The 19,163-nt window shown below is 39.7% G+C and overlaps 1 protein-coding gene across 1 annotated transcript; it reads right to left on the reverse strand.

The window, feature by feature from the left end:
* Positions 1 to 695: 695 nt before the first annotated feature.
* On the reverse strand, positions 696 to 19,000 carry prkcbp1l (protein kinase C binding protein 1, like). Its single transcript, XM_053686206.1, has 20 exons — positions 18,030 to 19,000; positions 13,903 to 13,973; positions 13,408 to 13,568; positions 11,724 to 11,945; positions 11,172 to 11,285; positions 10,821 to 10,913; positions 10,613 to 10,700; positions 10,483 to 10,538; positions 10,296 to 10,373; positions 10,050 to 10,165; positions 9,377 to 9,834; positions 9,142 to 9,249; positions 8,750 to 8,896; positions 7,781 to 8,299; positions 7,269 to 7,679; positions 3,552 to 3,667; positions 3,340 to 3,420; positions 3,107 to 3,185; positions 2,771 to 3,010; positions 696 to 1,742 (listed from the first exon to the last, which is right to left on the reverse strand). Exons 1-20 carry the CDS (start codon positions 18,041 to 18,043, stop codon positions 1,564 to 1,566), a joined length of 3,351 nt encoding a protein of 1,116 aa, XP_053542181.1. The 5' UTR covers positions 18,044 to 19,000; the 3' UTR covers positions 696 to 1,563.
* Between the last annotated feature and the right edge of the window lie 163 nt (positions 19,001 to 19,163).

Genomic DNA, 19,163 nt, shown 5'->3' on the forward strand with positions numbered 1-19,163 from the left:
GCGGTATTGTAGTGTGTGGCACTGGTATATTTTTCTGTTCCTACTGATAAGAATTCCAACCAACAGCAGTTAATAAAGGTTTAGAGGATAATTAGGACACACTATGCATAAACAAAACAGCACTGCTATACCTGATACACTCACATCTGTGTAACACCAGCTGTCAGTGTCACTGCTGTACTGAGTATAATTCACCACCCAAATAACACCCGGGTAGTGGTGGTCCTATGGTGGTTCCCTTCCAGTAATTAACTGGGTAGAGGTAATGCATAGAGCAACACACTGGCTGAAGTGCTCAGAAGTTATGTACCCACAAAGTGCATGTTTGTTATCAATTAAATGATTAAAATATAGGTATAATATGGGTGTATCTAATAAAGTGACCACGACAACATCTATTCTTGGTTTAAACTGGATAGGTCATGCAGGTAGTTAGATTTGTTTGCTGGTGAGGACTCAGTGGAATATGTTTTATCTATTTGTTTTGCCTGACTGCTTTATATGAAAGAGGGCGGTGTGTTCATGCACACCCATGTTTCAAGAAGTTTGCCACTAGATGTTGCTGTCACTCCATTAAAAGGAGAGCAACATGAAATGAAGACATGATTTGCTCAGGAATGGTTACAGTAATCTTGTCTAATGCATTTAACTGCATGCAATGTGACTGCATGTAAAATGAACACTCAACCCTGATGTTTCATTAAAAGAGCTTTATTTGCCTTTTTTTAAAATTTATTTTTAATTTGTATTTGATTACTGGTTTTTGACTCTCAGAAAGGATTATAGAAATGCAAGACAACTCATGACTTTTAATTTCAGATGGGAGCTGATTTTATTTCTTACAGATAGTTGTCTCCTTTTAATTCTTTAATTATTTACAATATGTAAACAAGTGAAGACCTGAAGTGAAATACAAATACAACATAGATCAACTCTGCTTTTGTCGGCTTTAAATCAAGCAATATCTGCAGGATGAATGACCTCAGTAAGATGGCTACATAGAATGTCTTTGATGGGTCATGTAGTGAGAATCAAACCTTAAACATGTTGCGAATTAATAAATCCCACTGTTTCAAAAGATCCACCATAAAAATAAAAATAACAATAATAACAATAATAATAATAAAGTAACCATCTCTCTGGAGGCACTGGTAAGTGCAGCGGGTACATAAAAAAAAACAGACAAATTAATTTGATCTGCACTGTATAAAACGCAAGTGTGTGTGTAAAGTAAAAATAATAATAATTAAAAAAAATACAGTATTACATGAGCATATTTTATATGAAAGGGTCAGACTTTGTACAAATGAATTTTATGTAGTCTAAAAACATTAAATGCCTTAGAAATGTATATATATATATATATATAAAAAAATGAACCATTTTCTTACATCCTCAGGGTGTTGTGAACTGGGCAGGTGAGGAGCGCAAGTTTAATATGTCTTTGCTTTGAGCTTTGAGAAGAAGAAGAAGAAGAAGAAGTAAGAAGAAAGCACAACTTGCAGACCCCAGTCCAAAAGCATCCAGGTTGGTGACCATGGAGAAATGATAGAGAAGTTCTGGTTAGGACACAGAAACTGTGGCGCTTGCTTTAGTGTTGTCTGCTTTGGGTGAAGGAGTTTTGTGTGTTGGTGAACTTTTGCTGGCAGGAGATGAATGCTGGGCTTTGGGTGATTGTCCTGAGGTTTTTGGTACTGGAACTGCAGAGGCCTCCTCCTCTGGCTCTTGCTGAGATGCTGTGGCTAGAAAGAAAAAACAAAACAAGTTAAATGCTTCATTAGAATGTTTGCGAGTGTTGAATGTATATGTGGAGAGATGAGTGGTTTTGCAGTCAGCGAGTTGTAAGCATGTTGTTATTGTGAATGCTTTACAATACAGCAATTCCCTTGCATTTATATTCATTCATCCCTTCATTTATCTTCAGTAGCGACTTTATCTTGGTCAGAGCCATAGTGGATTCATTGCCAGGTCATTGTAAGGCACTGTGCACACACATTCACACCTATGAGCAAGGAGAAACTCATGTGGGCACATGGAGAACATGTGAAATGCCACACAGACAGTAAACCAAGGTCAGGATTGTACCTGGGACCTGAGCTGTGAGGCAGCAATGTTACCCACTGCACCCCCATGCCACATTTGCATTAATAATTCTGTTTCAATTTATGAGCTTTGTCTCATTCTTTAAATATGTTGCGCACTATATGGCGCAAAAGTATGTGAACACCTGACCGATAACACCCATATATGCTTTCTGAATATCCCATTCCAGAATTAGTCCCTGTTTTGGTGCACACGGTGTTCCAGTTCATACCAAAGGTATCGAATGGGGTTGAGGTCAGAACAGTGGAGTTCCTCTGCTCCAACCTTGGCAAACCATGTCTTATGGAGCTCACTTTGTGTACAGGGACATACTGGAACAGGCTTGGGGCTGTTAGTTCCACTGAAGGGAAATTTTAATTCTACAGCATACAAAGTCATCCTATACAATTGTTTGCTTTCCAACTTTTTTGGAAGGCCCACATATGATAGTCATATGTCCACAAACTTTTGCCCATATAGTGTATATGCTCCATTGATAATTTGGGATAATTATTAGTAATAATTATTAATTAAGGAATGAAGAAAACCAGTTTGTTAAGGTTATTATTTAGAACAATAAAGCAATCATTTTGTTATAATATCCTGTACTGTTAGAAAAGGATAGGCAATTATTGTGATATTGTTTAGCACAAGATCAGTACATGTCTGGTACATGTCTCTCTCATACCTGACTGCGTGCAGGATTTCATGTGTTCAGGCCAGTGTGCTTGTTGGCAGGGATAATCACAGTAGCTGGTATTCCAACAGCAGTAGAAAATGGCCTCCTTCTTACAGTTGGCACACCACTGCTTCTTCTTCGTTTCGTCCACAGCCTGCTGTTTCTCCACCTCCATCTGCTTCTTTACCTCTGAAACGAGCCTCTCCCTCTCTTGCTCCAAACTCTGCCTCATCTCCGCCATAGTCAGTTCTACATGCAGATATACAGCACAATCATGTACCGTCAATACATAGTGAATGTACAGACTAATGTGTGCAGTTAAACATGTTTGCAAGGACAAAATACCCAGATTATGTTTCATCTCTGAAAGCTCTTGCTGATGCAACCACTGGAGCTTCTCAATCTCGATCCTTAATCTCCGTATCTGATTCACAGAATTAATGTAAAACGGGTCATTAGTGAAGAACAATGACTATTATTTGACTGTATGGGAAAACAAAGCTGTATTCAGCAGTGTACAGTGTTGCAAAAAACTTCACAAAACCATCAAAGGAGATGTGCGTATCAATAAGGCCAACCTCAGCAACAGTGTTTCCTGTTGTGCTTTTGGAAAGGTCATTATATATCTCAGTCATTGTTCCTTTAATAGCATCCATTATCTACAAAGAAAAAAAGCATGACTTTAGCTTTAATTTAGGTGTCAGTAACTATAACTGCTGAAAAATAAACAAGCATTTCATGCTGGCTGTGTATTTGGGCTGTTATGTTTACTTACATTGTGTTTACTTACTTTAGAGGTGTACTTGGCAATGTCAGCTGCCACATCAGCAGAGGCAGGTGGGGTGAGGAAGTCCCCAGTCAGGACTGAACTAGAGGACCCAGACAAGGGCTCCTTTTGCTGGACAGCTGGTTAAGAACACAAATCAAATTAGAGAGAGAGAGAGAGAGAGAGAACCCTACATAAAGTATTTACATTGGCATACTGAATGTTCCTACACTGACCTGCCTAATGTAATTCCCATGGAAAATTGCGTTTCTGATCCTTGGACTGTGTTCAGAAAGAATATTAGCAACACAAAGAGCTCTCCCAAGTGGCACATAACATTCCTAATTAAGAGTTTCTCCTTAAAACCCATTCACAAAATTGCTGAGAGGAACTTTCAGTAAGAAATTTCTAGATAAGAAGGAAGCCTAGGTCGATATGCCTTCATTTTTATCAGTGATGTGGTCGTAGATTGTGCAGTAACCTCAAATGAAACATACCCATATAAATTAAATAAATTAAAGAAAATGAAACTGCTGCTGATTTCATACTTGAAAAAAAAATAAAATAATAATCATATCCACGTGAAGTATAATTTTAGCAAACTGTCAAGGTATCGAGTTATATAGTCCCCAATAGCAGACCACACTGTAGTGCATTTATGGCCTTTAAGTTTGTAGAAGAAAACAAACATATTCGACCCGTCAGCCTTTAGATTTTTGTTTCCACATAGTATGAAGTCTTTCATTTTCTTTTTCATTTTCATTTTCAGCACTTTCATTTTCTTTTTGTAATCATAATATGATGTTTTCATTCACAAGTTTATTGTGAAGACCCCAACCTAAACCAGTCACTGTAGATATTGAGTAATGACATCATTGACTATGTGTACATGGACAGCAATAATCTAATTATTGACCTTATTCTGAATAAGACAATATTATGATTAAGGTGTTTTAGAATATTCCTTTCATGTTCCTGTTTTACATGTTATAATATAGAACATAGAGCAATTAACGGCACACGTCATTACGTCCCCACGCCACGCCGTCCGACGTTCCCTCCAGAATTTCACGTATCAACATATAGTTCGTCTTCGTTATGGTACCGTATACAGTTTTGGGTGTTTTTATTTAAAATTTTTATGAAAGCTTCAAGTGCAGTTAATTATTTGTCATGCTATATGTGCAAATAGACAACTGATTGAAGCTGTGGGCTGCATCAAAAACCACGTATTTACCTACTATGTAGTAGCTGAGATACATGTATTTAACCTACTATATAGTAGGTAAGTACGCGGTTTCGGATGCAGCCGTGGTCTCGTTTGCCGTCAAACGGTTGAGCACTGCCGTGTGTGATCGTGTCCTGTCACAAAATGCGGTGAAAACTCTCACACGTCGTTAATAGTGTGATTAAGGTGTGTAAATGTCTGTAATGCACTTCTATAATGCGACTAAAATAGGTATACTCCACAGGTCTTAATTCGATTTATGTTTACTTAGAGTATGACTTTAGCCGGATTAAGGTCATCAATAATCGCTGTTTACATGTTAGTGTCTTAATCAGAGTATCGTCTTAATCAGATTAATATCGGAATGCTGTTGTCCATGTAAATGTACTGATTGTCAGTAGCAACTGCTGAATAGCAAAAGCAGTCTGGAGAGCAATTTTTAAAGCCCTGTTCACACCGGGACGATTTGTCAGTGTGAAAAACTGTCCGTTTAAAGCCCCAATGGCTGTAAAAGAGTGTTCACAACCAGGCGTAAAAACACGTGGCGTCAAAGTGTCAAATTTTTTAACGTCGAGGAGTTCATCTTTTTGGACGCGCCACGTGAAAAACTAGCCAACCAATGAGATTCGTGCTTTTGTTCACATTCCCGGAGCCGCTGAAGTTACGTAAAAGTACGATTTGATGGCGTTCAAGTACACAACTGTCTTAGCGACAAAGAAGATGCCAGCACCCTCCATTTAATGATAGAGTGCACAAGTGACATAGCCGAAGTAAAATCCTTCTGCCTACACACATAAACAAGGTGTCCTCTGAACGCACCAGATTCAGATTTACACACTAAATACTACACACACACACACACACACACACATATTTATTAGTACTTATTATGCTGTGGCTATTTTTTTTTGGATGACACTGAAATGCAAGAATATATTCTAATGATCAATTTAATTCTTTTAGTGTTTTTTCTACACTAAATAGCATTGTTTGTTTCTTTATCTCTTCCCTACAAATGATACTCCGCTGATTGTTAGTCCACTGTAATATATAAGTATTCTTGACCTCTTATTCAAATAGCTAAGTGCCCCATTATTGTGTCATTGTATACAGTTATGCAAGAGAAGAAAAAAAAACTATTCATATTCAACACTTCATCAAAGTGCAGGAATATTAATTTTTTTTTAGCAAAACAATAATTGCCCTATACCCAAACCCTCAAAAACAATGCTATTTTTATTTTTATTTTTTTAAAAACAACAACATTATTTGGGTCTTCCCATAAGCTTGTGAATGCTATTGCTGAGAACTTTATGGATTTAGCTTTAAATAAGTATTTGTTGCAGTGGCCAAATCACCAAATACCTTATATTTCACCAAAGTGCATACGTGCTTTAGCGTGTTTGTAAAAAGGGTGTGAACAGCTTATAGACGTCAATACTGTCTCTCTTCTACTTCTCAGTGATAAGCGGGTGTCAGAAACGGAAAGTTGTGCAGCGCCACCTTATGTATCGGAGTATTTCTGTTTTTCAATTAGCACCATCTACAGTCAGGGAGTGAATCTGCACTTTCATTCAGCGCTTGGCCCGAGTTTAACAGCTGGGTGTGAACACACACACACACACACACACACACACACAAAAACTCAGCGAAAAAAAGTCCGGTGTGAACAGGCCCTTAATCAACAGGCTAACTTTTTAAAGTTCGTTGACATTAAATATATTAAAAACACACGAACACGATCGCACCATTTATATTGCTCACGATTCAGTCATCAGTGACTTCTCTGGACTACCCCTCAGGTTTTATTTAGGATCTGCTTTTAGTGCTAAAATGCTAACATTTCTCAATTAGTCTTAAACTGAAAATATTTTAGATGTCTTAATGTTGGGATTAACACAACAATTTTTAAGATTTACTACTAAATCAGCCAATTAAGGGATACTTAATATTCTTTATGGCTCCTGTCCTGGTATGTACTGTAAAAATTAGGAGGTCTACTTAAGACATAAAATATTCTTAGAAAAAGGCTTAAAGTAATGATCTGTTATACTGTATAACTTCTCAGAACCAATCTTAGAGAGAATTAGGAGTTAATCCTAGGAGTAAATAAAGTGAATGACAGTTCCATCACTGTAACTTGATCAAGGACACCCCATGACCCCATGTCTGTAGTACCTGCTTTGAACCTGCTATTAGTGTTAATAATATTTTTTAAAAAGATTTATAAATGACAAAAGAAGTTTTACTTATTAGATTAACACTCCCATTTTAAAGCATTTCCCCTGAATCAGCTAGTTAGGAGCTACTTTTAACCTTAAAATTCTATGTGAAAGTGTTGTCCAATTTCTTAGAATTTTCTGGAACTTCTTACATCTTATACACCAACCCTGATCTCCTGTGTATCTTATAACTCTTCACTGTCAACATGACATGTATAAACATGAAGTGTTTACTTTAGGGTTTGTGCTACAGACTTTTTAGTCTCGGGTGGAAGTGGAAGTTTCAGTCACCTTTAACAGACTGCCTAGTCTGGTAGCGGGTGCTGGCATTGCTGGAAGCCACTGGGCTTTGAGACTGTGAGCCATGTTGCTGCTTCTGAACCTTCTGCACATGCCACTTTGGAGAGGACGTATGGATCTTATTCCCAGTCTGGTTCCAAACCACTGATGTCTGACCAGACTGTGCTGTCTCCTTGGGCAGCAGAGGGCGCTGTTTCTTTACCACAGTGGACATGGAGGAATTTGTTGCTGAAGTGGTTCCTGGTACAGAGGTGGTGCTGGTGGAGGTGACGGGTGGGGCAGAGGTGGTGTTTGGTGGCTTTAAGACTGGCTGGGTTGAATCTCTTGTGCTGGGGTTGGAGGATGAAGCAGGGGGTACTGTGGATGGAGAGGCTGACGGGCTGGCAGTGGCCAGAGCCTTTCCTGAGAAGAGATATAGAGATATATGAAATCAATTGCTCAAAACACACACACACACACACACACACACACACACACACACACTCTTAGAAAAAAGACAGCACCTTCACTTTTGACGGCTGCATTGGCTTTGGTTATAGAGTTGGAGATTGTTGAAGCCTCTCTCTTTGGTTTCTTCCTCTCTTTGCCTCCCTGCTCCTCACCAAGGTCTATCACAAGTTCTCTTTCCGAGTCTGAATCTGCATCCACAACTCCAGCCTTTCCTTCATGCCCAGCTGAAGGCCTCTCTCTCTGTGACTGCGTCTGCTGGTTTGCCCTGGGCTTTTCCTGGGCTTCCTTCTCTGAAATGCCACTGGCTCTCTTTTTTAGCGGTGGTTCCGAGGCCACCTTCTCGGTCACATTTTGAGACTGGTTCTTATTGCTTTGTGGTTGTGAAGATGTAGGTCTGGGTCTTTTTTTGTTTTTAAAGACAGCATCCTCATGGTCTTCATTCTTTGTTGCGTTTTTCAGTTCCTGCTCCTCTTCACTCGCATACTCGCTGTCACTGGAGTCAGACTTGTCAGAATCATCAGAGTCACTGTGATCCACGCCTTGGTACACATCCTCAGAGATTTCATTGATGCCTATATGCAGTATAAGGAGACAGTTACATCATTTATGTACCTCTAAGAATGAATGTGTTGTTATACTGCATATAGGCATCAATGAAATCTCTGAGGATGTGTACCAAGGCGTGGATCACAGTGACTCTGATGATTCTGACAAGTCTGACTCCAGTGACAGCGAGTATGCGAGTGAAGAGGAGCAGGAACTGGAGTCAGACTTGTCAGAATCATCACAGTGACTCTGATGATTCTGACAAGTCTGACTCCAGTTCCTGCTCCTCTTCACTCGCATACTCGCTGTCACTGGAGTCAGACTTGTCAGAATCATCAGAGTCACTGTGATCCACGCCTTGGTACACATCCTCAGAGATTTCATTGATGCCTATATGCAGTATAAGGAGACAGTTACATCATTTATGTACCTCTAAGAATGAATGTGTTGTATATGATAAGCTACATGTGAAATACCTAGTTGGGCCTTGCAGCTCTCTATGGTCTTATCTAGACTTCTGGTGGGTTTCTTTGGGGAGGTAAGGAGTACAGATGGGCTTTGCTGCTGCTGTTGAAGTACAGTCTCACTCAGCTCCTTTAGGTCCATTTCTGCCTTAATGCGGTCTGAGAGCACATCCAATAATCATCCCCATTTTGCAATAGCAAGCCCCTAATAAAATTGCTAGAGGACTTTGCTAAAGGACATTGATGATCTTTTGACATTACTCAATTAAATTTTATTTGTGTAGAGGTTTTTACAGTACACATTGCCACAAACAAGCTTTATTGGAATCTGGGTTCATAAGCTGACAAAGTGAAAAACATCCATGACATGACTGGACATACAAAGGCATTTTTGTAAAGCTCACCAAGATTTAGGTTGAGGATGCTGGCTGTATGCTGCATTCTCTCCTGTTTAACAGGTGTTGGTGGGATGGGTTTTGGACTACCTGTGGTCTTCAGACATGCTGGTGATGCTGTAGCAAAAAAAATTAAGTGTCTGTTAATGTTCCATATAAAAAGTATTGTGTGCAGGAGATAGTGACATCAGTCTATTAAGCAACAACACAAGATGATCTAGAAGAACACTGTAGGGCTGTCTACCTGTGCAGTCCATAGAGTCTTCCCCTGTACTACAGTGGCTAGATGGGATTCTTGTTCCTTTTTCTGATGCATCCTGCTCAAGGTCTGACCCTGTGTGGACTGAGGAATTGGTGCTCATTGGAGACCTGGGAATGTCACTCATCCTCTGTCCCACACTCTTGCCCAGGGGTGCCCTGGGAGATGCAGTCATGTCAAAGTTTAACTTGATCTTGTCCTGTTTCTCTTGCAGAACTGTACCTTTCCTGGGGTTACTTGGGTCCAGCAACATCTGGAACAGGTTGTTGGGTGTATATGCTGTTCTGAATGGGGCATAATTAAACACGCCATGTTTCTTGCGTACATTTTCCACATAAACTTCCATCTCTTGCATTGCACTGTTGAAGATGCTCTTCGTCTTCTTCACAGAGAAGGGAATCTCTTTTGACATGAGGTAGCAGTTGTTAATGGGCACCCAGGCTCTGAAAAAAAAAAGATAACTCAATGTAATGACAATATATAAAAATAATCCTAGGCTTAATTTCTTTTCAGAGACATTTACACTCAACAACCACTGTCACTGTCTAAGCTTTTAACATTATGTTTAGTAAACTGGACATGCAAATGTAGTTCAGTCTTGTCAAATGAGTTGAAATCATGTGCGAATTTGCCTCTGCAGTAAATACTGCAAGCTCACCTGTCATGTTGGCCAAAGAAGCGAGCATCTACCTGGCCATCTTTGTCTCTCAGTGCTTTAGCAGGCCAGAACGGAAAACCTTTCAGCTTAGCCCACACCAGTGGATGGGGTTGAGACTGCATACAACAAAACAAGCAGTTGTATCTGATCATGCATTCAGTATTAAATTGCCCATTACTTCAAGTTCAAGAACGTTAAACGTTGTAGGTATTTGTGCAAAAAGATATCAGAGTCTGATCTACTCACACATGGTTCACAAAACCAGTTGTCTCTCTTTTGACAAGCGGACAGGTAGCACTCCGGACAAACTTCAATTTCATTCATCTGGAGATGGAAACCAGACAAGGTCTCTCACTGCAAGTATTGTGATCTTCCCTAAACAACTACACTTTAAATAACATTTACTATACCAGTCCCTAAGTATGAAACTCACCTCATGTTCACAGATCTTGACAATAACCTTTGCAGTTGCAGTAAGTTTATGATTCCCTGCACAAGACCCACAAACAGTCAAATACAAACCACATCGTGTTTTAACTCAAACATTTTAAATGGGAACTAACCTCCATTATAAATAATACAGTTGTGTAAGATCCATTTAGCGTCTGCCAAAAATGCCTCGGTGCAGCCATACATCTTCTTTTTGATATTCTGTGGACAAAGCACTGTTCAAGTCTTCTGGGGGTAAGTCATTCAGAGCATCTTCTCAAATTCATTTGTTTTTTGCCTATTGCAAGAATACAATCAAAAGCAGAACTCGTTTTGAGTTACCTTCTCTAAGGTGCATAGGTCCATGGGGTTGAAGATATACTCTGCATAGTCAGGATGCTGCTCCAGAGACACTGGTTTCTGAAATGGCTCTGTCTACACAATGTGAAAGTTGGGAATGATTATTAACTACATATGATCTGGGAAGGTCTGATTCTATTCATGGGTTAATATAATATAATAACAATGGAGATTGCCAAATGGCAATAGGTTTTATTAAGGCCTGAGACACGAATAAATGCCAACCCATGTACCACAAACACAAAAGCTATATTATTCAAAACAAGCACTTAGCCATGGCAAAAGGTACGTCACCATTTTAAATTAAGTAAAGAAAAATTTAAAACGTATTACCCCTGGCTGCTTCATTTTCTGCAGGGCAAACTTCAACAGGTAGGACAGCTGTTCCAAATTTAGCATGGTCATGGCTTTGCTTTGAGTCTCAATGCATTCTGCTACTGTTATTTTCTGAAACAAACAAGAGTTTGTAATATAGCAGCATGGTAACTAAGCTTTCCTTGACTCAAACGCATGGGATAAATCATCTACTGCATTTTAGATTAACAAGGGTTTGCAGTGTGAACCATATACCATGTTTAATAGCATATTGTAGGGTTGACACATATTTAATTTTAAGCTGGATATATATTTCACTGATGCAAAGTAGAGGTAGGAATGCAAGTTTGTGATTTTTATAATCTCTTTAGCAAATTTCTCCCTGACTAAATATCCACTGCATAGGACCTGGCTGGGGGGTGGGGGGTTAATTGACCGTAGCAGTTCTTAACATGTTTTGAATGTTTACAACCAGAAAAGGTGCACAAATGTCCTTGGAAATACCACTGTTGAATCCTACATTATAGGCCTTCCTCCAGACCCTACACGTCACACCCATCTAGCAGTTACCTCACACTCTGGACAGAACCAGTCGCCTTCAGGCTCGGCAGCCAGTTTGAGGCACTTGGCATGGTACACACGTGGGCAGAGCTCACAGCAGAGCACCTGGCCCTCACGGTGGCACATCCAGCAGTAGAAATCATTCCTCCCATCCTGTGGCACAACATCAACAGGGTCTGCGGTGAGTGCAGGCTGCTTGACATAGTAAAAGGGACCATGTCTTAGCTCACACTGAAATGCAGGCAAGAGAGACAGAAGCTGCGGTCAAAAACACACACCATGGCACTGCAGGCAAGAGGGGCAGCAAGGCTTTGCAAAAGTCAACACAGCACAACCACAGGACCTCTCTAAATGTAGTGGGCAAAAGCAAGGGTAGGTAACCTTCATGCTGGAGAGATGTAAGATGGATTTTGCTCAAGCCCTTGAAGGGTAATGTGAGAGTATTGAGAACAGCACAGGCTCAGAACACAATTCTGCCTCTCCAGGAGGAGGGTTGATTACTGATTCACAAAGCCACAGATACCAAGCACAGATACTGATTGCAGGGCTAACAGGGCAGAACAATTGCAATCAATCTGCAAAAGACAATGCACACTCAAAAATGTTAACGAAGATTAATTAAGTTTATAATTATAAGAATCATTTTAATATTTTTAAGTTTGTATATTAGGAATAGCTCTTGAATATGTGGAAATAGTGCATTTTTAAAGAAATGTAATATTAAAATTACGCATTTTAGTAGCGTTAAAAATAACGCTTTGTTAGTTATAGAATGTATCTGACAGTTTCACAGCCCTCAAAGAAACCTGCATAGAAATTCTTTAAAAGACAGAAAAAATAACTATAGTTTATCCTTTCAATTTTTCCCTTTGGGAGAATCTTTAAAGGTTCTTTGTAGAATTCGCCTAGAAAGTATTTTTCTGTCAGAAAGCATATCAAATAGAACCTGTTTAAGAAGTTATAAATCCTTAACTACTCAGAAATCCATTCGGGATTTATTTTTTAAGAGTGTAATTCTGCAGTTCTGTATTTGGTATCGTGCATGGAGATTATAAAAGCTATAACCCGAATTCCAAGGCATCAATATAAGCGATACAGCACACAGGATTTATTCAAGCCCCAGGAATGCTAGTAATAGTTAGGATCTACTGCAAAGGCAAACTGAGTGTCTATACCTACATAGGCTTAAGCTAGATAGAACAAAGGTCAACATGTTGAGTCATGGAGGGCCGGAGTCCAGCACAATTCGGTGATTTCACAGCTCTAAGACACCTCCTATGCCTATTAACTGGGGGTTAAGTCAGGTCTTTTAGAAATCACTAAACTGTGTTGGACCGCACACACTTCTATGATGAAACTGATGACCCTTGATCTAAACTGTGCAAATCAAAAGATAATACAGGGCTAAATTCTACTCCAGTTGTATAATGCCATGGAATTGACCATGGCATTTAGAGGAGAGCTTTCCCAAGCTATAATAAAATGATAGCAGCACAACTATTTCACATGGGTTGCTAAACAATAATGTAAAAGTACATAAAAAAGATTTGCTTACACACTCTGGGTGCAAGAGTTGCTTCTCAAGATGCATAAACAAATTCAAACAAACTATCTTGCTGAATTACAATTCATTAAGCTTTTCACATTAATCATATTTGAATGAAAGAAACGAGATCTTAGGATAGGGTCCTACCTGATCTTTATTGTTGCCCGTGACTAAGCCAGGTTTCTTTTTCTTTTTAACACCACTGGGAGATGTGTCAGATGGTGAATGGCCATTAGAGGAGTGAGGGGGACTGGGTACTTTCCGCTTTTGACTAGCCATTGTTGTTTCTGTTGATCCTAGATCAGGAACTGTGCATAAAATGATACAGACATCTTTAAAGATGATGACAGTTGACAAGGCAGAGAGAGAGAGAGAGAGAGAGAGAGAGAGAGATTCTCTCAGTTCACCCTCTCAGGCCTATCTGTACAACCTTATTAGACTGAAACTGACTCAGTCTTCAATGGAACAAAACATGCAAATGTTCTTATCCCTCATTAGTATTAATCTGTCTCTGTCAGGGAAGGTTATGCCACACCTATTCCAGAAAAAAACACCCAAAGGCAGTAGTAAAATTGACTAAAATAAACTACAGACTGACACACCATTCTGATATCCCACTGACATATCAAATATCTACCTTACCTTTTGGTGGTACTGATACCTCCATCCCTTCGACCACATCAGACACTGTCTTGATCTCCTCCCCAGCCAAGCTGATGTAAGAGAAGATCGAAACACAAGGGAGAAGAAAGCAATGTAAATGTGGGAGTCTCATAAGGTTTGCTTCTGAGATAGAAACCTTAGGTGATGCAATCAAATCCCAAGAGTTTTACTGTTTTTGTTCGCTGCAGCATAGCCAGTCCATCTCACACTAGAACTGGTACTCAAAATGGCATCTTTAAACATGACTGGGCATGAACATGACCATATATGAGAGCTACTTCATCATTTTTTTGTCTGTTTTACTGTATTATGATTAGAGATAGTGAGCTGATGTTACATGCTATTCTCTGGTGACCAGTACTTGTCTCCTCTGTGCCAAGAGTTTTCATGAGGATTACATTTGAGCAAGGCCAGCCACAAGGGTTGAAACGTCTCCTAGCCAACATGTAGTGCAAAATATTTCTTATAAACACCTTAGTCCCTTCAGATAAACAACAACTGAGAGGTTTTGACTCACATTAATGACAGTCTCCTAAATTCAGAAGGATAATGCTGACTAGCTCCTGTCAGTCACTTTTATTGGGCCATAATCTTCACTTTACCTACAAATACTGCTTGATTCATTTCAAACCTGTTGAGTCAGTTTTAAAGTAGGGCTTGGTTATATCCCAGAAAGCACTTTTTGTTATTCTATTAAAAAGAGATGTGGTGATGTAGCAATTGTGGCAGATATTCTCGTTCATTGTTAGCCTTGTTCACCCACCACAGGAAAATCCACTGAGGTCAGATCAACAAATACCAACTTAACCACAGAGGGAGGAGATGGCAGAAGGTAAAGAAAAGAATGTATTGTTAAAAAAAGAAACAGAAGGAGGAACTGGATCACAAGGCAGCTAAAGGCTTAAGGCCTAGGATGCTGATGGAAATCCTTCTTATTCTCGTCTTATCATTAGTGCAACTACTAAAATGAATGAAAATGAAATGCACCCCCCCTCCCAATTTATTTTATTTATCCCAATTTAAAATTTATTTACTGATCAGAACGCATAAACTGTAATGAACATGACTGACCATGAGTCTTAAAAAAAAGTATGTAGGTGTCCGTTCTTCTTAGCCAGATAACCCAGCATTTAAAAACATCCTGCTCAAGTATGAGAAAGTGCGTCATGAAGTCTTGATGGAATGCGAGTTTGTGTCAACATGTTCCCTTTGTTTTAACACCTTGTATAGCAGCAAATGCCCAAGAGAATCTGAAATGTATTTAGGCATCTCAGTCATCATTCATGCAGCTATTACATTCCAGTAGACAACAGACTAATGGAAAAGGTCAACTGAGTTGACAAGGCAAATCAGGCATAATGCATTACCCATGCCAAGGAGTAAAACTCACCTGATCACTAGCAGGCCTCAACTGTCCAGTTGTTGTGTAACGTGTTCTGCCAGATAATAGTACTACCAACAAAGTGGGATTTTGTTGGTGTAGTGTGTTTTTATCACAAAATGTGATACTAAAATGTCTGAGTGTAAAAAATTCATGTCTTGGGAAATCCTGAAGGCTAGCCTATAATACGCCTGGTAGGAGTGCCATCAATATTTCACATGTGGCCAATGGCACCGTGTTTGCAGCCCAACCTTTTTCCATCAAGATTTTCACTCCCTTCTTGAGAAACGTGTGACGTGGTCAGAAAAGTCCACCAGGTCTGCCACCAGGATGGCTAACGGAAGGACCTAGAAGAAGATTTTTGTCAAACAGGAAACCCAGTCCTGGAACTGATCCACAGGCTTGTTAAGGACATGTTCATAGTCGAGAACCGAAACGCCACATGGCCTTCATTCAATGACCTCCACCAATGGAATACACAAAAAAGGGCAAGATCTTCTAGAATGTTCTATGGAGCCAAACGCCTACTCTCATGTCAATAAAGGCCATCCGATCTGCGAGCCCGTCACAGAGAAGAAATGGGGAGAAAGGCAGCTGTGAATGTGGAGATAACTGGTCAGAGAATGAGTGAGCCAAGGTCTTTTTTTTCCCCCTCTCTCTTTCTCCGTTTCTCGCTCTGTCTGCACACAGGAAATGAGAAAGGCTGCTGCTTCCCCTCCCCCAGCGCTATGCTGAACATCCCCTCCCCCTTCCCTCAAGGCCTGATCCTGCACGTCCACGCCACACGAGCTTTACTGTAAACAGGCAGCATGAAAAGCCGTCAATACAGGCAACAATCATGAGCTATGCCAAACAAACAATATGAAGCAGCGGAAAAGCTAATTTGTGAGTGAATCTTTTGGTGGTTGGATAAACTATAACCTGAATGCTCTCACAAAGCCCATTTTGAGAAATATGAGAACCTAATGCCTGGCAGAAACAAATGAGAGCTGTATATAAAAGCTAATCATAGAATACAACTACTATATTATTTTTTATATTTTGCACCCATTTCCTTTTCACAATGAAACACATTACAACCCCAGCTATGGTTTGTTTCCTCTATAGACAAAACCACTAAAAATCAGTTTCCTTGCGAGAAGCAAGACACACAACATCTGCTGTCCCAGTCTGCACAGTAGAAAAATCTCAAACTACACTACACATTTTAACACAACACTTGATTTGTGATCAGTTTGTATGAAGAACAAATGTCTTTGAATAAACCAGGAAAACAGCACAGAAATTACCAGAAAATGCACAATCATACCTTTTCTTAATGAACAAAAAAGACAAATTCTTCATTTGATGACCTTTGCACTGGAATCATGGGTGGTTGTGAAATTTTCCACAACATGCCTTTCTATCTGCTGCTCAGGTTGTGTCTCCCTCTACAACTGGCCAAGAAACTTGCATAAGACTGGCTGATTGGTCGGTGGGGTAGATGGCATTCTATTGCCTATTTATCGTTCATTCTCCCATATAAGAACCAGCAGAAATGCACTGATTCCATGGGGAGGATAAAGTCATGATCAAAGACAGTTTATCCACATAAACTAATTTCAGACATTTCAGTCATATATCTGAGGATTACATTTCTTCTCGGGAAGAACAAAAGGTTACTGAGAACCAACTGTGGTGTCTTGTGGATTTCCACAGTTAAAACAAAGGCTTTAAGAAAATATGTCTTACTGCCTTGTTATAATTAAAATATATAATTATAAAAGGACAAAATCTTCATGAAGGACGGATTATCCAGTCAAATTCAGCACCTATTTGCTGTTGGGTTAAGGTACTGTGTCTATATAATAAACCGATCCATATAATACCATCTACATAATGTTGACTCTCTGCTCTATTCAAATAGACCAGTGAGTATGTCATGGTTTAGTCTGTTAGGTTGCTGAAGTGTGAATGTTTCATTATAACTGACCCACCCATATGGCTGTTTGTGACAGATGCTGAAAATAGAGAACACGGTGTTCATTATGTGCTCTGGGAGAAAGAAATAATCATTTATATTTTCATACATTCTTTTCATAATACAAAAATCCCCCGCAACGACGTCATTATCAACTACGCTGTTATGATAGAACATGTATAAAATGCATTTTTATAAAATTGCTGATTAGAAAAGTTTAATTTGCAGAAGATTGGCAACAATAACAGCTTCTGTTTAATGTGCCACCATTTTCTGTGCCAGGCTCAACGGCATACATGCAGACAAAGGGCCAGGCAGTCAGCTTACAAAAGATACACCATTCAGTCACCCCTCCCCCATACTACAATCCCATTCTCTCCATGTTACGACGGGGGGCAAACAGGGGAAAACAGGGCCTTACTCCCACTCCAGCCCAAGTTCCATGGCAGCACAACATTTGACTGCCATTTGCCATTTCAGAAATGAGTAATGGCTGCCTGAGTTTGCTTTGTAGTCATGTGACATGCCCTGGCCAAAGCTCAGGACACTGAAGAGAGAAAAGCCTGTTTTTCCTCCTTAGGCCACCTCCTCCTCCTCCTCCTCCTCCTCCCCTCTTTCATTCCCTCCCCCTTTTGCCCTGTTTTCAGTGTGAGAGGCCTTGCCAGGCCTTTACTGTAGACTGAAAATAAGTGAAAATGAACAGTGTTAACAGTCAATGGAAGTAGTGAAAGGACAGCATAGAGGAGAATAAAACAGAAAGCTTACCTCTGTGGCTGCATGGCTGAAAAGTGTAATGTCAATACTTATGAAACATGGAAGACAGTCTCAGCCTTTAGACAAGGGAGGGCTCGCCTCTGAACACTCAGCGCTGGAGGCCTGTGTGTGATCAGAGGCGCGCCGTGACTGGCTACCCTCCCACTGACAGCATGTAAAGCCACAGCTGATTGGTCAAATGGCTTCCTGAGTAATTATCTTTGTTCAGCATTGCCAGGAGCACTCCACAGGAGTAAGACCACAGGGAAAGAGACAACTAGGCCTCATTTGTTCAAAAATGCACACTGAAAAGAGTAGCTATGAAACAAAACTGACAGTGTACAATCAAGAGACATGAAATGAAATGTACTGCACCAGAAACAGTGAAGAAAACACTTGTATTATTACTAAGCACAATGGTGGCTATAAATGTTTGAGAAATCCCCTAAAATGAACACACCCCATGTCTTCTAAGAAACTGGAGACATTCCTGTAGTGATATAGAGAATGTGCACCAGGTAAACACTTGTCTGTAGTTCACCAAATGCAACTAGCACAAATAATTCTAATGTACCTCTAATATACTTTACGCATATTATGTATAAACTAGCTGTAAAATCTACATTAGCTGTAAAATTCAGCTTAATGCCTTGTTTTAGCTACATACATTTTTGATTTGTTGAAATGATGGATTGCATACAATTCTATGATTTCTATTTCATGCCTTGTTTATGGGTGTGCCTGTAAGAAAACATCAACCCTAACCAGGAAGAGGGGCATGGGCACTGAGATCACAAGCTCTGAGAGTTTCACCTCTCCTGAATTATTCACAACTTTTACATGGTACCATCAAGCTTCACAAATGTGAATGGGTGTTGCATAATTAGCTCTAACTACGTCTCCAGTGAGTATTATTAAATGCACTCATACAGTATTAGTAGGCCTCAAAATGGAGGGATACAGAGTTCACAAAACTTACCCAATGCTGATCCCTAGTGGACGAAAAGGGAATGACATATAGGATATTTGGTTAGATTTACAAAAGGCAAATTTTTAACAACATATAAATGTTTTCAGTACACTGGACACACCGGAATCCCATAATGGAGTTTAGAATTTATAACTCCTTCAAAGTTTTAATTTTTT

The sequence above is a fragment of the Ictalurus punctatus genome, chromosome 15, assembly GCF_001660625.3.
Source record: "Ictalurus punctatus breed USDA103 chromosome 15, Coco_2.0, whole genome shotgun sequence".
Taxonomy (NCBI): Eukaryota; Metazoa; Chordata; class Actinopteri; order Siluriformes; family Ictaluridae; genus Ictalurus; species Ictalurus punctatus.

Bases quoted from the DNA above. Each gene is read 5' to 3' on its own strand.
- prkcbp1l (XM_053686206.1), bottom strand. The intron at 8,300-8,749 runs GTATTTCACATG...TACTGCATATAG, and splicing joins GAGCTGCAAGGCCCAACTAG to GCATCAATGAAATCTCTGAG. The intron at 1,743-2,770 runs GTATGAGAGAGA...TTTTCTTTCTAG, and splicing joins GAAATCCTGCACGCAGTCAG to CCACAGCATCTCAGCAAGAG.